The sequence below is a fragment of the Oncorhynchus kisutch genome, linkage group LG15, assembly GCF_002021735.2.
Source record: "Oncorhynchus kisutch isolate 150728-3 linkage group LG15, Okis_V2, whole genome shotgun sequence".
Taxonomy (NCBI): Eukaryota; Metazoa; Chordata; class Actinopteri; order Salmoniformes; family Salmonidae; genus Oncorhynchus; species Oncorhynchus kisutch.
Genome location: NC_034188.2, coordinates 45,848,720 through 45,871,909, shown reverse-complemented (window position 1 = coordinate 45,871,909; position 23,190 = coordinate 45,848,720). Strand labels below are relative to the sequence as shown.

Genomic DNA, 23,190 nt, shown 5'->3' with positions numbered 1-23,190 from the left:
TAGCTGTGCAGTGACGCTCCCCATCCAACCTGACAAAGCTTGATAGGATCTGCAGAGAATAATGGGAGAAACTCCCCAAATACAGGTGTGCCAAGCTTGTAGCATCATACCCAAGAAGACTTGAGGCTGTAATCGCTGCCAAAGGTGCTTCAACAAAGTACTGAGTAAAGGGTCTGAATACTTATGCAAATGTTATATTTCAGTTTTTAATTTTGAATAAATTTGCAAACATTTCTAAAAACCTGTTTTTTTTCTTTGTCATTATGGGGTATTGTGTGTGGATTTATGAAGGAAAAAAACTATTTAATACATTTTAGAATAAGACTGTAACATGACAAAATGTGGAAAAAGTCAAGGGGTCTGAATACTTTCCCAATGCACTGTATTATCAAGAGTTTTCACCTCCGCCCCTCTGGAAACCTCTGTCTCAAAGCTACGGATCACGTTTTAGCGTATGTGTTATTTTACACGTTTCTCTCTTTACTCACCTTCTTCTGAAACATGATTATGTAGCCTATGTCTCTGCCTCGTAATTCTGAACAGCTGAAATAAAAACCTTCCGAGATTTGAATGAACAAACATTCAAGGCCATTATGAAGGCTACAACCTTCTCTGTCTGTTGTAACAGATAGTGCAGTTATATATGCAGGACACAGCCCTACATACTGCATTGGATCAAAAACAATCTGCGTTTTGTGTGATGTAGGCTAATCTTTGTAGTTGCTGCCATATCATAGTCACTAGCCAGAGTTGCTGAAAAAGAACACTACTACTCTGACTTCATGTCTGGCTCCTGCTTAGCCAATGTCTGCAATGATTATTATTTTTAAATAACATGAAATCGCTAATTAGACTGTGCATCTGTGTCTTGCTTGTGGTTGATACAGTTGAAGATGGAAGAATACATACACTTAGGTTGGAGTCATTAAAACTCGTTTTTCAACCACTCCACAGATTTCTTGTTAACAAACTATAGTTTTGGCAAGTTGGTTAGGACATCTACTTTGTGCATGACACAAGCAATTGTTCCAACAATTGTTTACAGACAGATTATTTAACTTATAATTCACTGTATCACAATTCCAGTGGGTCAAGAAGTTTACATTCACTAAGTTGACTGTACCTTTTAAACAGCTTTCGAAAATTCCAGAAAATTATGTCATGGCTTTAGAAGCTTCTGATAGGCTAATTGACATCATTTGAGTCAATTGGAGGTGTACCTGCGGATGTATTTCAAGGCCTACCTTCAAACTCAGTGCCTCTTTGCTTGACATCATGGGAAAATCAAAAGAAATCAGACAAGACCTCAGAAAAACAATTTGTAGACCTCCACAAGTCTGGTTCATCCTTGGGAGCAATTTCCAAATGCCTGAAGGTACCACGTTCATTTGTACAAACAATAGTACGCAAGTATAAACACCATGGGACCATGCAGCCATCATACCGCTCAGGAAGGAGATACGTTCTGTCTCCTAGAGATGAACGTACTTTGGTGCGAAAAGTGCAAATCAATCCCAGAACAACAGCAAAGGACCTTGTGAAGATGCTGGAGGAAACGGGTACAAATGTATCTATATCCACAGTAAAACGAGTCCTATATTGACATAACCTGAAAGGCCGCTCAGCAAGGAAGAAGCCACTGCTCCAAAACCGCCATAATAAACCAGACTACGGTTTGCAACTGCACATGGGGACAAAGATTGTACTTTTAGGAGAAATGTCCTCTGATCTGATGAAACAAAAATATAACTGTTTGGCCATAATGACCATTGTTATGTTTGGAGGAAAAAGGGGGAGGCTTGCAAGCCGAAGAACACCATCCCAACCGGGAAGAACAGGGGTGGCAGCATCATGTTGTGGGGGTGTTTTGCTGCAGGAGGGACTGTTGCACTTCACAAATGGCAGATGGCAGCATGAGGGAGGAAAATTATATGGATATATTGTAGCAACATCTCAAGACGTCAGTCAGGAAGTTAAAGCTTGGTCACAAATGGTCTTCCAACTGTACAATTACCCTAAGCATACTTCCAAAGTTGTGGTAAAATGGCTTAAAGACAACAAAGTCAAGGTATTGGAGTGGCCATCACAAAGTCCTGACCTCAATCCTATAGAAAATTTGTGGGCAGAACTGAAAAAGCATGTGTGAGCAAGGAGGCCTACAAACCTGACTCAGTTACACCAGCTCCGTCAAGAGGAATGGGCCAAAATTCACCCAACTCATTGTGGGAAGTCTACCCGAATCATTTGAACAATTTAAAGGCAATGCTACCAAATACTAATTGAGTGTATGTAAACTTCTGACCCACTGGGAATGTGATGAAAGAAATAAAAGCTGAAATAAATCATTCTCTCTACTATTATTCTGACATTTCACATTCTTAAAATAAAGTGGTGATCCTAATTGACCAAAGACGGGGCATTTTTACTAGGATTAAATGTCAGGAATTGTGAAAAACTGAGTTTAAATGTATTTGGCTAAGGTGTATGTCAACTTCCGACTTCAACTGTATGCTGCCTAGATAGCTTCATGCCCCAATGCAAAACTCTCCACTTTTTTTGTATTTGAGTTTTGTATTGGGGCAAAATACTATCCGTGAGTTTGTATGAACATGTTGATCATGTCTCTTGTGAACAACATGTAAATAGCTGCATGTTGCCGAACTAACTTCCTGAAAAAATAACATGAAATTGAGCTAGTGCTTAATAGCGTACTGAGACATGGAATGCAATAGTTCAAACATATACAACATAAAGTTTGTAGGCTACAACAGACAAAGGCGTTAGTTGGGGAAACGAAAGAGGAGTATTGCGCAGCAGCGAAGAGTGCCGCAACTAAGATAAATAAATACCGCACATGCGCAGAAAACTCCTTATCTTAAACTACGGCAAATCAAAGTTTCCAGAAAATCTGGAACCGCAGCCACTCCTATAGTCGATAGCTTCTCTTTCTCACTCTGATATGCCCTGGTATCCCTCACGCCCCACTATAGCCTACCACCAAGGATGAACAAGGCGCATTACCTCATCCACGGCGATGCTGTCACTCTACCCTGCGGTTTAACTTTAGCGTGCGCGCTTGAACCAGGGGACACCTCGTTTTACGTCTGCTAGTAAAACCGAGAAGAGGCATAGACTATGGGAAATTATTCTGAAGTCCTTGTGGCATAGTTTGAAATTCATGGAGCCATGGGTGTTTTTGTTGGAATTCTCATCAATTAAAAATATATCAGGATGTGTCGGTGTAATGTATCGCGTCGCTTTGTCGAGGCTTTTCTGTGGTTTTCGATCTGCTGAGGGAAGCCAGGGATCTGGATCGCACGGTGATCGACCTGAGGTGGCTGTACTTAAATAACCTCCACCGTAATAGTGTCAGATTGCGTGAATTGACGAAGAAACACTACAACCCAAATCAATGAAGATTCCGAGGCTTTTCCTGAAGAAAGGTGTGCATATGCTGCAGTGTCTCTGTGGAAAGCGATCGAAGTCGACTACAACCACGAGCGGTGAGACATCTTGCATGCTTCTTTCTTTCAGTGCGAGGTCTGTTCTCTAGTGGCGCGGGGTGATTCGCCTCTGCAGCGGTGTGCTTTCAGCAGTCTCCGTTTCTCAATGGGAGAAACAGTGAGAGCCATACATTTGAAAACAAAACAATTCGGCATTATTGTAGAATCATTAACTTTGGGACAAAATGCCTCCATTAATATTTTTGATTAAATTACTGCGAACAGTTAGACGTATAAAAGTCCCTATATTCAAACCAGTGGAGTCGCTTAAGTGGGCCACTGAGAGGCAGTAATTTCATACTGAGTGAGCATCTATCTACACTAGCCATGACACTTATGATAATCTTTCATCTTCTATTTTGTGTGTAAGTCGTGGTGATTTATCAGAAGACGTGTTTGTGTGTTGGAGTATGTATGCCTGTGTGATGCAGTGTGTAGATACATTAATGGGTGTATGTTGGCCTAGACTGTCAAGTGCAAAGTTTCAGAAGTAGCAATACGTGTCTTATGTGTAGGATAGATTGCTCATAACAGTGAAAGAAAGTAATTGTATTTTGCAGCGCTGGTATCCCAACCAGCGAAAATGTCAAACAAAATCTGAACTGCTCTGCCGATGAGTTTTGCGCCCCAAGACTGATTCAGCACAATGGACAGCACAGAACCTTAACCACTGATTTTTATCCGCAAACCAGCAACATAAAAGTAGACCACTACACTCGACTTACCAAAGTTAACGACAGCACTGTACGGCTACTACTAACTATTCACAATATTTTTCTCAAATGAATCAACCGAATGCCTCCCCAAGACTGTGTTCACAGTGTGGTGGCTATGTATCTTTGTGAACGTGTTTGGGCTTGCCTCTGAAATTGTATTTGTGGAGTTACGCTGTGCTTGCAGTTCTCTGGGGCAGGATGCCATGCCTCTCTCAGGAATTGTATGTGGCCCTGGCCTTCACAATGCAGAGGACAGTGGAAGGGCTGCAGAGGATTCAGCACTGGGGCAGATGCACATGCAGGGTGAAAAAATGAATCTCATTTGACTAATAAAAGCAGGGCATTTTCCACATGGTGATTGGCTGAGTCAGTTGTCTTTGTCCACAAGAGCTAATGAATCGAACTTCGTTCTGGGTTTGAATAGTATCTTTGAGCATTTGCTTGAGAGTGTTAGAGGGGTGGGGTTGGACTTTGAGGACTATTCCATTGGTCCCATTGTTCCAGGCAAGCTCAATCAAGCACAGCTAAAGTATTTGAGCGATTTCAAAAACTATACTGAACCAAAATATCAACGCAACATGCAACAATTTCCTGAGTTACAGTTCATATAAGGAAATCAGTCAATTTAAATAAATTCATTAGGCCCTAATATATGGATTTCACATGACTGGACAGGGGCGTAGCCATGGGTGGGCATGGTGGACATTCCTGCAGTCAGCATGCCAGTTGTACGCTCCCTTAACTTGAGACATCTGTGGCATTGTGTCGTGTGACAAAACAGCACAATTTAGATTGGCCTTTTATTATCGCCAGCACAAAGTGCACCTGTGTAATGATCATGCTGTTTAATTAGCTTCTTGATATGCCACATCTATCTTGGCAAAGGAAAAATGCTCTCCAACACAGGGACATAAACAAATTTGTGCACAACATTTGAGAGAAATAAGCTTTTTGTGGATATTGAAAATGTCTGGGATCTTATATTTCAGTTCATGAAACATGGGACCAACACTTTACATGCTGTGTTTATATTTTTGTTCAGTATACTTAAACCCAGGTATGAGTAAAATGCGGGTCTAGTGAGTTAAAGAGAATATTGGAGCCGAACAGTTAGCAAGGGTATATCGTCATCTTCAGTGAGCCAGACACCGAGGCCCCGTTTGAATACTTTTTAAGAATGCATCCTTTGTAATCTAAACTGATATGACTAGATACAGTGCATTCGGGAAGTTTTCAGACCTCTTTTTCCACATTTTGTTACGTTACAGCCTTATTCTAAAATAAAAACATTCCCTTATCAATCTACACACAATACCCCATAATGACGAAGTGAAAACAGCTTTTTAGATATTTTCGCATATGTATTCAAAATAAAAAACAGTTTTCAGACTATTTGCTATGAGACTCAAAATTGAGTTCAGGTGCACCCTGTTTACATGGATCATTCTTGAGATGTTTCTACAACTTGATTTGAGTCCACCTGTGCTAAATTAAATTAATTGGGCCTGATTTGGAAAGGCACACACCTGTTTATATAAGGTCCCACAGTTGAAAGTGCATGTCAGAGCAATAACCAAGCCATGAGGTCGAAGGAATTGTCCGCAGGGCTCCAAGACAGGATTGTGTCGGCACAGATCTGGGGAAGGGTACCAAAACATTTCTCCAGCATTGAAGGTCCCCAAGAACACAGTGGCCTCCATCATTCTGAAATGGAAGAAGTTTGGAACCACCAAGACTCTTCTAAGCCACTCCTCAGTAAAAGGCACATGACAGCCAGCTTGGAGTTTGCCAAAAGGCACCTAAAGGACTCTCAGACCATGAGAAACAAGATTCTCTGGTCTGATGAAACCCAGATTAAACTTTTTGGCCTGAATGCCAAGAGGTATGTCTGGAGGAAACCTGGTACCAACCCTACGGTGAAGCATGGTGGTGGCAGCATCATGCTGTGGGGATGTTTTTCAGCAGCAGGGACTGGGAGAGTAGTCTTGATTGAGGGAAAGATGAACGGAGCAAAGTACATAGAGATCCTGAATGAAAACATGCTCCAGAGTGCTCAGGACCTCCGACTGGGGTGAAGGTTTACCTTCCAACAGGACTAACAACCCTTGGCACACAGCCAAGACAACACAGGAGTGGCTTCGGGACAAGTTGCTGAATGTCCTTGTGTGGCCCAGCTTTTTCTTTATGGGGTGTTGTGTGTAGATTGATTAGGGGGGAAAACTATTTAAAACATTTTAGAATAAAGCTGTAACTTAACAAAATCTGGAAAAAGTCATGTGGTCTGAATATATATTCCTGACTGAAATTGCTCATTCTGATATTTCTTAATTCCTTTCTTTGAACTTTTTTGATTATGTTTTGTATTGACAGGTATTATTATTGCCCTGTTGGAGTAGAAACACAAGCATTTTGCTGCACCTGCGATAATATCCAAAAACCTGTATACACAACAAACTTTTATTTGATACAACAGTAGCCTACACTTCAAATTTGAACTTGCCTCTCTGCATTCAACATTTTAATACAACTTTGAAATTCATATTTTGTAGGATATCATGAAGTTGATGGCTAAAACCCTTTGGCCAAAAGTTGTCTGAACTGAATGAATAAATTAATTGCCCTTTTACATGGATTTATATGGTTTAAAAAGTTACAAACCATGCCTGTCTTTTCGTCTACTTACATTGTTTGAAAATACAATAAGCCAGAGAGTTGGACGTCCCATTTCTCATACCTCACAGTACTACTTTGAAAGAAAATGAATGTGGATCAAAGTCTGGTTGAGTGGGTAACACTTGCTTCATGTACTTCCCTCTGTGGCAGGGATCCTGGTATGCGCCTTACATTCTCTGCTCCCTCCACTCTGTCTCTCTGCTTCTGTTCCTGTCCTGCCATCAAATTCAGAACTTTGTACTCCAATGAGAACAGTCCTAGGCTAGAAGAATATAACACCCTACCCCCTGGGCATAGATATAGATCTCTCCCATTCAGATGTAAGAGTGAAGCATCTATCAAACTCCTCAACTTGTTTTTGTTTTAAGTTACGATTGAATTAAATGTTATACTGTATGTGTTCTTTATTGTCATATGCCTTGCATGTACCAATTCTTCACCAAACATGAAGTTTCCTCTTAGAAAATAAAAGTGATTGGAATTGGATTTGAATTGGAATAGTTCATAAAGAGGACTAATTAAGTCACAGTGGCATGAGTAAGATGAATGTGCCTGTTAATGTTTTAGGACGGTATGATAAGTGCTAATCTATCTGATGTTGCGCACTATTTTGCCGACAGAGAAAGGCGACATCTTATCAAATCTAATTTTATTTGTCACATGCACATAGGTGTAGACCTTACAGGTGTAGAACTTACAGTGAAATGCTTACTTACAGGCTCTAACCAACAGTGCAAAACATGTATTAGGTGAACAATAGGTAAGTAAATAAATAAAAACATCAGTAAAAAGACTGAAAAATAACAGTAGCGAGGCTATATACAGGAGCGAGGCTATAACAGTAGCGAGGCTACATACAGGCACCGGTTAGTCGGGCTGATTGAGATAGTATGAACATGTAGATATGGTTAAAGTGACTATGCATATATGATGAACAGAGAGTAGCAGTAGCGTAAAAGAGAGGTTGGCGGGTGGCGGGACACAATGCAGATATCCCGGTGTCAAGTAATTATTTAATCAGTGTTCATAAATTCCAATTATATTTATCTGTCTGATACCCAGAGGTTGTAAAGTTATGGTCTTAAATAAAACAGACAGAATTCCCAGCTCACAATTGATCAGATCCCAATTTATTTGCAAGAGCTCTCAAGTTTTGACAAATACATTTCTTCTTATACCATCCTAAACTACGCACATACATACACACCAACAGTGATTTTCTCATGAGTCTTACCACAGTTTATAACCCCTCAGCTGACAGTTCCAGGCTCCCCCAGACATTATAACTCTGGAGGAGCTCTCCCTGTCCTCTCTTATCTCCACATACATTCCTTTCTTCCTAGGTACATGCCATATAACCCCTTCCTAATGAACAAACATGATTTAATACTACAAGAAAGACAGGGTAGAATTCTTGCCATTATAGTGCAGAATACCTCATTTAGTCATTATTGATTAAAAAATCCCATAACACCGGTTAGCCAATGTGCGGGGGGCACTGGTTGGTTGGGCCAATTGAGGTAGTATGTACATGTATGTATAGTTAAAGTGACTATGTATATATGATAAACAGAGAGTAGCAGCAGCATTGAAGAGGGTTTCGGTGGGCACACAATGCAAATAGTCCAGGTAGCCATTTGATTACCTGTTCCGGAGTCTTATGGCTTGGGGGTAAAAACTGTTGAGAAGCCTTTTTGTCCTAGACTTTGCACTCCGGTACTGCTTTCCATGCGGTAGTAGAGAGACCAGTCTATGACTTTTGTGGCTGAGGTCTTTGACAATTTTTCGGGCCTTCCTCTGACACCGCCTGGTGTAGAGGTTCTAGATGGCAGGCAGCTTAGCCCCAGTGATGTACTGTGCCGTACGCACTACCCTCTGTAGTGCCTTGCGGTTGGAGGCCGAGCAATTGCCGTACCAAATACAGTGGGGCAAAAAAGTATTAGTCAGCCACCAATTGTGCAAGTTCTCCCACTTAAAAAGATGAGAGGCCTGTAATTTTCATCACAACCTACACTTCAACTATGACAGACAAAATGAGAAAAAAAATCCCCAAAATCACATTGTAGGATTTTTAATGAATTTATTTGCAAATTATGGTGGAAAATAAGTATTTGATCACCTACAAACAAGCAAGATTTCTGGCTCTCACAGACCTGTAACTTATTCTTTAAGAGGCTCCTCTGTCCTCCACTCGTTATCTGTATTAATAGCACCTGTTTGAACTTGTTATTAGCATAAAAGACACCTGTCCACAACCTCAAACAGTCACACTCCAAACTCCACTATGGCCAAGACCAAAGAGCTGTCAATGGACACCAGAAACACAATTGTGGACCTGCACAAGGCTGGGAAGAATGAATCTGCAATAGGTAAGCAGCTTGGTTTGAAGAAATCAACTGTGGGAGCAATTATTAGGAAATGGAAGACATACAAAACCACTGATAATCTCACTCGATCTGGGGCTCCACGCAAGATCTCACCCCATGGGGTCAAAATGATCACAAAATCCCAGAACCACACAGAGGGACCTACTGAATGACCAGCAGAGAGCTGGGACCAAAGTAACAAAGCCTACCATCAGTAACACACTACGCCGCCAGGGACTCAAATCCTGCAGTGCCAGACGTGTCCCCCTGCTTAATCCAGTACATGTCCAGGCCCATCTGAAGTTTGCTAGAGAGCATTTGGATGATCTAGAAGAAGATTGGGAGAATGTCATATGGTCAGATGAAACCAAAATATAACTTTTTGGTAAAAACTCAACTCGTCATGTTTGGAGGACAAAGAATGCTGAGTTGCATCCAAATAACACCATACCTACTGTGATGCATGGGGGTGGGAACATCATGCTTTGGGGCTGTTTTTTATTTATTTATTTTAAATTTTTTATTTAACCTTTATTTAACCAGGTAGGCTAGTTGAGAACAAGTTCTCATTTGCAACTGCGACCTGGCCAAGATAAAGCGTAGCAATTTGACACATACAACAACACAGAGTTACACATGGAATAAACAAAACATACAGTCAATAATACAGTAGAACAAAATAAAACAAAAAGTCTATATACAGTGAGTGCAAATGAGGTAAGTTAAGGAAATAAATAGGCCTTGGTGGAAAAGTAATTACAATATAGCAATTAAACACTGGAATGGTAGATCGGCAGAAGATGAATGTGCAGGTAGAGATACTGGGGTGCAAAGGAGCAAATTAAATAAATAAATACCAGTATGGGGTTGAGGTAGGTAGATAGATGGGCTGTTTACAGATAGGCTAAGTACAGGTGCAGTGATCTGTAAAATTCTCTGACAGCTGGTGCTTAAAGCTAGTGAGGGAGATGTGAGTCTCCAGCTTCAGAGATTTTTGCAATTCGTTCCAGTCATGGGCAGCAGAGAACTGGAAGGAAAGACGACCAAAGGAGGAATTGGCTTTGGGGGTGACCAGTGAGATATACCTGCTGGAGCGCATGCTACGAGTGGGTGCTGCTATGGTGAGCAGTGAGCTGAGATAAGGCGGGGCTTTACCTAGCAGAGACTTGTAGATAACCTGTAGCCAGTGGGTTTGGCGACGAGTATGAAGCCAACCAACGAGAGCGTACAGGTCGCAATGGTGGGTAGTGTATGGGGCTTTGGTGACAAAACGAATGGCACTGTGATAGACTGCATCCAGTTTGTTGAGTAGTGTGTTGGAGGCTATGTTATAGATGACATCACCGAAGTCGAGGATCGATAGGATGGTCAGTTTTACGAGGGTATGTTTGGCAGCATGAGTGAAGGATGCTTTGTACTCATATAGGAAGCCGATTCTAGATTTAATTTTGGATTGGAGATGCTTAATGTGAGTCTGGAAGGAGAGTTTACAGTCTAACCAGACACCCAGGTATTTGTAGTTGTCCACGTATTCTAAATCAGAGCCGTCCAGAGTAGTGATGCTGGACGGGAGAGCAGGTGCGTGCAGCGATCGATTGAAAAGCATGCATTTAGTTTTACTTGCATTTAAGAGCAGTTGGAGGCCACGGAAGGAGAGTTGTAATGGCATTGAAGCTCGTCTGGAGGTTAGTTAACACAGTGTCCCAGGAGGGGCCCGAAGTATACAGAATGGTGTGGTCGCGTAGAGGTGGATCAGAAAATCACCAGCAGCAAGAGCAACATCATTGATGTATACAGAAAAGAGAGTCGGCTCTTTTCTGCAAAGGGACCAGGACGAATGAATGGGGCCATGTATCGTGAGATTTTGAGTGAAAACCTCCTTCCATCAGCAAGGGCATTGAAGATGAAACGTGGCTGGGTCTTTCAGCATTACAATGATCCCAAACACACCGCCCGGGCAATTGAAGGAGTGGCTTCGTAAGAAGCATTTCAAGGTCCTGGAGTGGCCTAGTCTCCAGATCTCAACCCCATAGAAAATCTTTGGAGGGAGTTGAAAGTCCGTGTTGCCCAGCAACAGCCCCAAAACATCACTGCTCTAGAGGAGATCTGCATGGAGGAATTGGCCAAAATACCAGCAACAGTGTGTGAAAACCTTGTGAAGACTTACAGAAAACGTTTGACCTCTGTCATTGCCAACAAAGGGTATATAACAAAGTATTGAGAAACTTTTGTTATTGACCAAATACTTATTTTCCACCATAATTTGCAAATAAATTCATAAAAAATCCTACAATGGATTTCTTTTCCCTCATTTTGTCTGTCATAGTTGAAGTGTACCTATGATGAAAATTGCAGGCCTCTCTCATCTTTTTAAGTGGGAGAACTTGCACAATTGGTGGCTGACTAAATACTTTTTTGCCCGACTGTATATGCATAGTCACTTTAACTATACATGCAACCACTCTCATTGTTGCAGCTGTAGAACCTTTTGAGGATCTGAGGACCCAAGCCAAATCTTTTTAGTTTCCTGAGGGGGAATAGGCTTTGTCGTGCCCTCTTCATGACTGTCTTGGTGTGTTTGAACCATTCTAGTTTGTTGGTGATGTGGACACCAAGGAACTTGAAACTCTCAACCTGCTCCAATACAGCCCCTTCGATGACAATATGGGCGTGCTCGGTCCTCCTTTTCCTGTAGTCCTCAATCATCTCCTTAGTCTTGGTTACGTTGAGGGATAGGTTGTTATTCTGGCACCACCCGGCCAGGTTTCTGACCTCCTCCCTATAGGCTGTCTCGTCGTTGTCGGTGATCAGGGCTACCACTGTTGTGTCGTCTGCAAACTTAATGATGGTGTTGGAGTCGTACCTGGCCATGCAGTCGTGGTTGAACAGAGGGAGTACAGTAGGGGACTAAGCACGCACCCCTGGGGGGCTCCAATGTTGAGGATCAGCGTTGCAGATGTGTTGCTACCTACCCTCACCACCTGGGGGCGGCCCGTCAGAAAGTCCAGGATCAAGTTGCAGAGGGAGGTGTTTAGTCCCAGGATCCTTAGCTTAGTGATGAGCTTTGAGGGTACTATGGTGTTGAACGCTGAGCTGTAGTCAATGAATAGCATTCTCACATACAGTTAAAGTCGGAAGTTTACATACACTAAGGTTGGAGTCATTAAAACTCATTTTTCAACCACTCCACAAATTTCTTGTTAACAAACTAGAGTTTTGGCAATTCGGTTATTACATCTACTTTGTGCATGACACAAGTAATTTTTCCAACAATTGTTTACAGACAGATTATTTCACTTAACTCACTGTATCACAATTCCAATGGGTCAAGAAGTTGACTGTGCCTTTAAACAGCTTGGAAAATTCCAGAAAATGATGTCATGGCTTTAGAAGCTTCTGATAGGCTAATTGACATCATTTGAGTCAATTGGAGGTGTACCTGTGGATTAGAGGTCGACCGATTAATCGGAATGGCCGATTAATTAGGGCCGATTTCAAGTTTCATAACAATCGGAAATCGCTATTTTTGGGCGCCGATTTTCGATATATATATATTTTTTTACATTTATTTTTTTATACCTTTTATTTAACTAGGCAAGTCAGTTAAGAACACATTCTTATTTTCAAGGAACTGTGGGTTAACTGCCTTGTTCAGGAGCAGAACGACAGATTTTCACCTGGTCAGCTCAGGGGATCCAATCTTGCAACCGCACAGTTAACTAGTCCAACGCTCTAACCATTGCACTCCACGAGTAGCCTGCCTGTTACGCAAATGCAGTAGAAGCCAAGGTAAATTGCTAGCTAGCATTGAACTTATCATATAAAAAACAGTCAATCATAATCACTAGTTATAACTACTGATCCAGTTTAGCAGGCAATATTAACCAGGTGAAATTGTGTCATTTCTCTTGCATTCATTGCACGCAGAGTCAGGGTATATGCAACAGTTTGGGCTGCCTGGCTCATTGCAAACTAATTTGCCAGAATTTTCCGTAATTATGACATACATTGAAGGTTGTGCAATGTAACAAGAATATTTAGACTTAGGGATGCCACCCGTTAGATAAAATAGCGAACAGTTCCGTATTTCACTGAAATAATAAACGTTTTGTTTTCGAAATGATAGTTTCCGGATTCGATCATATTAATGACCAAAGGCTCGTATTTCTGTGTGTTATTATGTTTTTTGGTGATTTGGTAGAGCAGTCTGACTGAGCAGCAGCAGGCCTGTAATCATTCATTCAAACAGCACTTTCGTGCGTTTTGCCAGCAGCTCTTCGCAAGCACAGCGCTGTTTATGACTTCAAGCCTATCAGCCTAATGGCTGGTGTAACCAATGTGAAATGGCTAGCTAGTTAGCTGGGTGTGCGCTAATACTGTTTCAAACGTCACTCGCTTTTTGATTTGGAGTAGTTATTCCCCTTGCGCTGCAAGGGCCGTGGCTTTTGTGGAGAGATGGGTAACGTAGCTTCGAGTGTGGCTGTTGTCGACGTGTTCCTGGTTCGAGCCCAGGTAGGGGCGAGGGGGGGGACGGAAGCTATACTGTTACACTGGCAATACTATAGTGCCTATAAGAACATCCAAAGGTATATGAAATACAAATGGTATAGAGAGAAATAGTCCTATAAATACTATATTAACTACAACCTAAAACCTCTTACCTTGGAATATTGAAGTCTCATGTTAAACGGAACCACCAACTTTCATATGTTCTCATGTTCTGAGCAAGGAACTTAAACATGAGCTTTTTTACATGGCACATATTTTACATGGCACACATTTTTACATGGCACATATTACTTTCTTCTCCAACACTTTGTTTTTGCATTATTTAAACGAAATTGAACATGTTTCATTATTTATTTGAGGCTAAATCTATTTTATTTATGTTTTATATTAAGTTAAAATAAGTGTTAATTCAGTATTGTTGTAATTGTCATTATTACAAAGTAAAAATATATTTTATTTTAATTTTAAATCGGCCGATTAATCGGTATCGGCTTTTTTGGTCCTCCAATAATCGGTATCGGCGTTGAAAAATCATAGTCGGTCGACCTTTACTGTGGATGTATTTCAAGGCCTACCGTCAAACTCAGTGCCTCTTTGCTTGACATCATGGGAAAATTAAAAGAAATCAGCCAAGACCCCAGAAAAGAATTGTAGATCTCCACAAGTCTGGTTCATCCTTGGGAGCAATTTCCAAAGACCTGATAGCAACGTTCATCTGTATAAACAAAAGAAGCCACTGCTCCAAAACCGACAAGAAAAAAACAGACTATGGTTTGCAACTGCACATGGGGACAAAGATCGTACTTTTTGGTGAAACGTTCTCTGGTCTGATGAAACAAAAATAGAACTGTTTGACCATAATGACCATTGTAATGTTTGGAGGAAAGGCATGCAAGCCAAAGAACACCATCCCAATCAGGAAGCGCGGGGGTGGCAGCATCATGTTGTGGGGGTGCTTGAATGAAGGAGGGACTGGTGCACTTCACAAAATAGATTGATTATTGAGGAAGGACAATGATGTGGATATATTGAAGCAACAACTCAAGACATCAGTCAGGAAGTTAAATCTTGGTCGCAAATGGGTCTTCGAAATGGACAATGACCCCAAGCATTCTTCCAAAGTTGTGGCAAAATGGCTTAAGCAGGAATCAGGACAACAGAGTAGTGGTCAGATTTACCAAATGGAGGGTGAGGAGAGCTTTGTACGTGTCTCTGTGTGTGTAGTACAGGTGATCTATAATTCTTTCTCCCTCTGGTTGCACATTTAACCTGTTGATAGAAATGAGGTTGAACTGATTTAAGTTTCCCTGCATTAAACTCTCCGGCTGCTAGGAGCGCCGCCTCTGGGTGAGTGGTTTCCTGTTTGCTTATTTCCTTATACAGCTGACTGAGTGCGATCTTAGTTCCATCTGTCTGTGGTGGTAAATAAACAGTCACAAAAAGTATAGCTGAAAACTCTCTAGGCAAGTGGGGCGGCAGCGTAGCCTAGTGGTTAGAGCGTTGGACTAGTAACCGGAAGGTTGCGAGTTCAAACCCCCGAGCTGACATGGTACAAATCTGTCGTTCTGCCCCTGAACAGGCAGTTAACCCACTGTTCCCAGGCCGTCATTGAAAATAAGAATGTGTTCTTAACTGACTTGCCTGGTTAAATAAAGGTAAAATAAAATAAATAAATAAAAGTAGGCCTACAATTTATCACAAGATACTCTACTTCAGGCGAGCAAAATCTAGAGACTTCCCTAGATTTCGTGCACCAGCTGTTTTTTACAACTATGTACAGACCCCCCCCCCCCCCTCGTGCTGTCCTATCTTGCCGGTGCAGCGTATATCCCGCTAGCTGAATATCCATGTCATCATTCAGCCACGATTTCGTGAAACATAGGATATTAAAGTTTTTGATGTCCTGTTGGTAGGATATTCGTGATCGTACCTCGTCTAATTTATTGTCCAATGATTGCACGTTGGCGAGCAATATTGACGGTAACGGCTGCTTTCCCACCTGCCTTCTGCAGATCCTCACGAGGAATCCCGCTCTGTGTCCTCTGTACCTGCGTCTCTTCCTCTTGCAAATAACTGGGATGTTGGCCTTGTCGGGTGTTTGGAGAATGTCACTTCTGGACATCAGATCGAAAGTTTACTAACCTCGATTTCGACTTCAAATATGACTTAAACTCAGACTCAGCTGTTCTACTGTTCATACAGGACCCTATTCCTTTGTTCCATGGGCTACCGACTTCAGTGCAACTTTTTACATCATCGATCATAGTCTGTAGCTGGTAAAACGTATGTGTTATGGCTTTACACCCCCTGCAATAATGTGGATAAAGAGGTACCTGTCTAACAGAACACAGAGGGTGTTCTTTAATGGAAGCTCATCCAACATAATCCACATAGAATCAGGAATTCACCAGGGCAGCTGCTTAGGCCCCTTACTTTTTTTCAATCTTTACTAATGACATGCCACTGTGTGTCTATGCATGCAGATGACTCAATACTATACACGTCAGCTACAACAGCGACTGAATTGACTGCAACACTTCACAAAAGAGCTCCAGTTAGTTTCAGAATGGATGGCAAGGAATAAGTTAGTCCTAAATATGTGACTCACCACCTGGATTCGGGCCTTATGTAGCAAAAACAATTTATTATTATTTTTTTATTTAGGATAAAAGTAGAAACTCAGAACTACAAAATGGTATATCATACACTGCATATGAGGAACAATGGGAAAGTAATTCTGCTTTGAAAGTTGGTCAACTTGTAAACTCACTTTTGAGACAATCTCCTTTGAATGTTTTGGTATCTAGTGAAGAGCTCTTCTTTTGTCTACACCCATTCAGCATCGTTCACAACCTCTTAAGCTTTAGCCGCACCCATCTCGTTTCGCTCTTGGAGCGCACACTTGACTCTCTGGCCGATGATTTGTTTACCTCTGGATAACATGAAAACAGCCTAACCAGCCCTGCTGGCAACAATTACATTACACTTTTTTGCAGATGTTTACTGACACTGGCCATATTCAACGGGTGTTGTACACACGTCACGTAATGTTATCTAACGAGCCATCCAGCTAACGTTAACTAGTTAAACAACAATGAACAAAGTGCCAACAATGCCACAGGTCTGGGAGCTAACCAACCAGGTTCAATGTCTAACTAGAAAAGCAAACCGCTCTGGGAAACGAATAATGTCAGCTAGGGAAACAGCCAGCTAACTAGCTAACAGTACAGTTTAGCTTGAAATTAAACCACTTTCTGTCAAAATTAGAAACATATAATATCAGAAAATGTTGCTAGCTATCTTACCTGTATACATCATCATGCACGATGGACTCGTCTCCCTGTCTGGAATGCCATACCACGGTTGCCCTTAGTTTGACTCGTTCCACTTCATGATTGTGTCCCACTTGTTGTTGATTCTTCACAAAAAAATACAGTTTTATATCTTTATGTTTGAAGCCTGAAATGTGGCAAAAGGTCGCAAAGTTCAAGGGGGCCGAATACTTTCGCAAGGCACCGTACCTATATATTTTTGTATTAATCAATACAGTAATATGAGATCTGTATGCAAAACATTTACATTTGACATTTTAGTCATTTAGCAGATGCTCTTATCCAGAATGATGTATGGTTGGTTAGTGCATTCATCTTACGATAGTTAGGTGAGACAACCACATATCACCTTCCATTCCAGCTAAACAGTGGATTTATACTGTTTTGCAAAAAAAAAAAAAAAATCTGAGAACAGTAATATTTTACACACAACACACATGAAGGTACCCATAAGTGATCATTTCTGGTGAAAAAACACAAATGTGAAAAATGTGTGGTTTTTGCATTTTGGAAACGAGCTCTTCATATGGCCTTCAGTTATGATGATGATACAGTGCATTGGGAAAGTATTCGACCCCTTGAGTTTTTTCACATTTTGTTACATTACAGCCTTATTCTAAAATGGATTACATATTTTTTTCTCATCAATCTACACACAATAACCAATTTTTGCAAATGTATTAAAAATAAAAACAGAATTACCTTATTTACGTAAGTATTCAGACCCATTGCTATGAGACTCGAGAATTACACTCAGGTGCATCCTGTTTCCATTGATCTTCCATTGATTATCCCTGTTTCTAGATTTTGAGTGGAGTCCACCTGTGGCGAATTCAGTTCATTGGACATGATTTGGAAAGACGCACACCTGTCTATATAAGGTCCCACAGTTGACAGTGCATGTCAGAGCAAAAACCAAGCCATGAGGTCAAAGGAATTGTTCATAGAGCTCAGAGACAGGATTGTGTTGAGGCACAGATCTGGGGAAGGGTATCAAAATATTTCTGCAGCATTGAAGATCCCCAAGAACGTAGTGGCCTCCATTATTCTTAAATGGAAAAAGTTTGGAACCACCAAGACTCTTCCTAGAGTTGGCTGCCCAGCCAAACTGAGCAATCGAGGGAGAAGGGTCTTGGTCAGAGCGATGACCAAGAACCTGATGGTCACTCTGACAGAGCTCCAGAGTTCCTCTGTGGAGATGGGAGAACTTTGTAGAATGAATCTCTGCAGCATTCCACCAATCAGGCTTTCGTGGTAGAGTAGCCAGATGGAAGCCACTTCTCAGTAAAAGGCACATGACAGCCCACTTGGAGTTTGCCAAAAGGCACCTAAAGAATCTCAGACCATGTGAAACAAGATTTTCTGGTCTGATGAAACCAAGATTGAACTCTTTGGCCTGAATTCCAAGTGTCACGTCTGGAGGAAACCTGGCACCATCCCTACGGTGAAGCATGGTGGTGGCAGCATCATGCTGTGGGGATGTTTTTCTCCCAGGGACTGGAAGACTAGTCAGGGTCAAGGCAAAGATGAACGGAGCAGAGTACAGAGAGATCATTGATGAAAATATGCTCCAGATGCTCAGGACCTCAGACTGGGGCGAAGGTTCACCTTCCAACAGGACAATGACCTTAAGCACACAGCCAAGACAAAGCAGGCTTCGGGACAAGTCTCAATGTCCTTGAGTGGCCTAGCCAGAGCCTGGACTTCTCTGGAGAGACCTGATAATAGCTGTGCAGCGACGCTTCCCATCCAACCTGGCAGAGCTTGAGAGGATCTTCAGAGAAGAATGGGATATGCCAAGCTTGTAGCGTCATACCCAAGAAGACTCGAGGCTGTAATCGCTGCCAAAGGTGCTTCAACATATGTAAATGTGATATTTCCAATTTTTTTATTTTAAAACATTTGCAAGAATGTCCGTAAACTTGGTTTTGCTTTGTCATTAATGGGTATTGTGTGTAATTTGAGGAGAATTTGGCTGCAACATATCAATATGTGGATAAAGTTAAGTGGTCTGAATACTTCCCGAATGCACTATATAAACTCATTTTAAAAAACGGCCTCTCACTGTCAACTGCGTCAAAATCAAAAGTAACAGTCTGGTGTGGCCACCAGAAGCATTAACCTCTCTGGTATACAGTGCCTTGCGAAAGTATTCGGCCCCCTTGAACTTTGCGACCTTTTGCCACATTTCAGGCTTCAAACATAAAGATATAAAACTGTATTTTTTTGTTAAGAATCAACAACAAGTGGGACACAATCATGAAGTGGAACGACATTTATTGGATATTTCAAACTTTTTTAACAATTCAAAAACTGAAAAATTGGGAGTGCAAAATTATTCAGCCCCTTTACTTTCAGTGCAGCAAACTCTCTCCAGAAGTTCAGTGAGGATCTCTGAATGATCCAATGTTGACCTAAATGACTAATGATGATAAATACAATCCACCTGTGTGTAATCAAGTCTCCGTATAAATGCACCTGCACTGTGATAGTCTCAGAGGTCCGTTAAAAGCGCAGAGAGCATCATGAAGAACAAGGAACACACCAGGCAGGTCCGAGATACTGTTGTGAAGAAGTTTAAAGCCGGATTTGGATACAAAAAGATTTCCCAAGCTTTAAACATCCCAAGGAGCACTGTGCAAGCGATAATATTGAAATGGAAGGAGTATCAGACCACTGCAAATCTACCAAGACCTGGCCGTCCCTCTAAACTTTCAGCTCATACAAGGAGAAGACTGATCAGAGATGCAGCCAAGAGGCCCATGATCACTCTGGATGAACTGCAGAGATCTACAGCTGAGGTGGGAGACTCTGTCCATAGGACAACAATCAGTCGTATATTGCACAAATCTGGCCTTTATGGAAGAGTGGCAAGAAGAAAGTCATTTCTTAAAGATATCCATAAAAAGTGTTGTTTAAAGTTTGCCACAAGCCACCTGGGAGACACACCAAACATGTGGAAGAAAGTGCTCTGGTCAGATGAAACCAAAAATGTAACTTTTTGGCAACATTGCAAAACGTTATGTTTGGCGTAAAAGCAACACAGCTGAACACACCATCCCCACTGTCAAACATGGTGGTGGCAGCATCATGGTTTGGGCCTGCTTTTCTTCAGCAGGGACAGGGAAGATGGTTAAAATTGATGGGAAGATGGATGGAGCCAAATACAGGACCATTCTGGAAGAAAACCTGATGGAGTCTGCAAAAGACCTGAGACTGGGACGGAGATTTGTCTTCCAACAAGACAATGATCCAAAACATAAAGCAAAATCTACAATGGAATGGTTCAAAAATAAACATATCCAGGTGTTAGAATGGCCAAGTCAAAGTCCAGACCTGAATCTAATCGAGAATCTGTGGAAAGAACTGAAAACTGCTGTTCACAAATGCTCTCCATCCAACCTCACTGAGCTCGAGCTGTTTTGCAAGGAGGAATGGGAAAAAATGTCAGTCTCTCGATGTGCAAAACTGATAGAGACATACCCCAAGCGACTTACAGCTGTAATCGCAGCAAAAGGTGGCGCTACAAAGTATTAACTTAAGGGGGCTGAATAATTTTGCACGCCCAATTTTTCAGTTTTTGATTTGTTAAAAAAGTTTGAAATATCCAATAAATGTCGTTCCACTTCATGATTGTGTCCCACTTGTTGTTGATTCTTCACAAAAAAATAAAGTTTTATATCTTTATGTTTGAAGCCTGAAATGTGGCAAAAGGTCGCAAAGTTCAAGGGGGCCGAATACTTTCGCAAGGCACTGTATGTGGGACGTCCCACCTGGCCAAAAGCCAGGGAAAATGCAGAGCGTCAAATTCAAATAAATTACTATAAAAATCAAACTTTCATTAAATCACACATGCAAGATAGAAAGTTAAAGCTACACTTGTTGTGAATCCAGCCAACATGTCAGATTTCAAAAAGGCTTTTCGGCAAAAGCAAAAGATGCTATTATCCGAGGATAGCACCCCAGTAAACAAAGAGAGAGAAGCATATTTCAAACCTGCAGGCGCAACACAAAACGCAGAAATAAAAATATAATTAATGCCTTACCTTTGACGAGCTTCTTTTGTTGGCACTCCAATATGTCCCATAAACATCACAAATGGTCCTTTTATTCGATTAATTCTGTCGATATATATCCAAAATGTTCATTTATTTGGCTCATTTGATCCAGAAAAACACCGGTTCCAACTTGCGCAACGTGACTACAAAATATCTCAAAAGTTACCTTTAAACTTTGCCAAAACATTTCAAGCAACTTTTGTAATACAACGTTAGGTATTTTTAACGTAAATAATCTATAAAATTGAAGATGGGATGATCTGTGTTCAATACAGGAGGAAAACAAACTGTAGCTAGCTTTCTGGTCATGCGCCTCTATCTAACAGTACACTACAAGTGACCCTCGCTCTGAACAGGGATACTTCTTCATTACACAAAGGAAAAACCTCAACCAATTTCTAAAGACTGTTGACATCCAGTGGAGGCGGTAGGAAATCTGGATTCCTAATGACAACCCATTGAAAAGAGAGTGACTTAAAAAACTTTTTTTTTTAAATGAATGGTTTGTCCTCTGGGTTTCGCCTGCTAAATAAGTTCTGTTATACTCACAGACATGATTCAAGATTCAAACAGTTTTAGAAACTTCAGAGTGTTTTCTATCCAAATACACTAATAATATGCATATCTTATCTTCTGGGGATGAGTAGCAGGCTCAGTAACGTGCTCAATGGGATTGAGATCCGGGCTCTTTGCTGGCCATGGAAGAACACTGACATTTCTGTCTTGCAGGAAATCACGCACAGAACGGCTGGTGGCATGGTCATGCTGGAGAGTCATGTCAGGATGAGTCTGCAGGAAGGGTACCACATGAGGGAGGAGGATGTCTTCCCTGTATTGCACAGCGTTAAAATTGCCTGCAATGACAACAAGCTCAGTCCGATGAGGCTGTGACACACCGCCCCAGACCATGACAGACCCTCCACCTCCAAATCGATCCCGCTCCAGAGTACAGGCCTCGGTGTAACGCTCATTCCTTCGACGATAAACGCAAATCCGACCATCACCCCTAGTGAGACAAAACTGCGACTCGTCAGTGAAGAGCACTTTTTGCCAGTCCTGTTTGGTCCAGCGATGGTGGGTTTGTGCCTATAGGCAACGTTGTTACCGGTGATGTCTGGTGAGGACCTGCCTAACAACAGGCCTACAAGCCCTCAGTTCAGCCTCTCTCAGCCTATTGCGGACAGTCTGACACTGATGGAGGGATTGTGTGTTCCTGGTGTAACTCGGGCAGTTGTTGTTGCCATCCTGTACCTGTCCCGCAGGTGTGATGTTCGGATGTACCGATCCTGTGCAGGTGTTGTTACATGTGGTCTGCCACTGCGAGGACGATCAGCTGTCCATCCTTTCTCCCTGTAGCGCTGTCTTAGGCGTATCAGAGTACGGATATTGCAATTTATTGCCCTGGCCACATCTGCAGTCCTCATGCCTCCTTGCAGCATGCCTAAGGCACGTTCACGCAGATGAGCAGGGACCCTGGGCATCTTTCATATCGTGTTTTTCAGAGTCCGTAGAAAGGCCTCTTTTGTGTCCAAAGTTTTCATAACCGTGACCTTAATTGCCTACTGTCTGTAAGCTGTTAGTGTCTTAATGACCTTTCCACAGGTGCATGTTCATTAATTGTTTATGGTTCATTGAACGAGCATTGGAAACAGTGTTTAAACCCTTCACAATGAAGATCTGTGAAGTTATTTGGATTTGTATGAATTATCTTTGAAAGACAGGGTCCTGGACTTTTCTTTTCTTTGCTGAATTTATGAGCTCTAAGCCTTGTCTTGTTTGATGATGTACCACAGTTAAACATTTTTACATGCAAAGACGTCCCTTTTCCTCTTTATTTTGACATAGGATTTTTACAAGTATATTATGATAACTGGGATAGTTAGTATTGACATCAGGCGTTATGAATCCAGTTCAGACCTGGGTTCAAATCATCTGCATCTCTTATGTATCTTCACCATCATTCTGAGAGAGGGACACAGAGAGAGAGAGAGGGACACAGAGAGAGAGAGAGGGACACAGAGAGAGAGAGAGAG

The 23,190-nt window shown here is 41.6% G+C and overlaps 1 protein-coding gene across 5 annotated transcripts in view; it reads left to right on the top strand.

Annotated features, from left to right (window-relative positions):
• LOC109906289 (fibroblast growth factor 12) overlaps positions 1–23,190 on the top strand; it is a 140,414-nt gene that overhangs the window by 54,402 nt on the left and 62,822 nt on the right. Inside the window, exon 1 of one of the 5 annotated variants that reach the window (XM_031790336.1) lies at positions 2,959–3,503. The exons of 3 other annotated variants lie outside the window; for them this stretch is intronic. In XM_031790336.1, coding sequence (XP_031646196.1) covers positions 3,413–3,503 — 91 coding nt within the window. In that variant the 5' untranslated portion in view covers positions 2,959–3,412. Of the gene's footprint in view, positions 1–2,958; positions 3,504–23,190 lie in introns of those variants that run through there. One more of the 5 variants, XM_031790340.1, reaches the window with a different exon arrangement.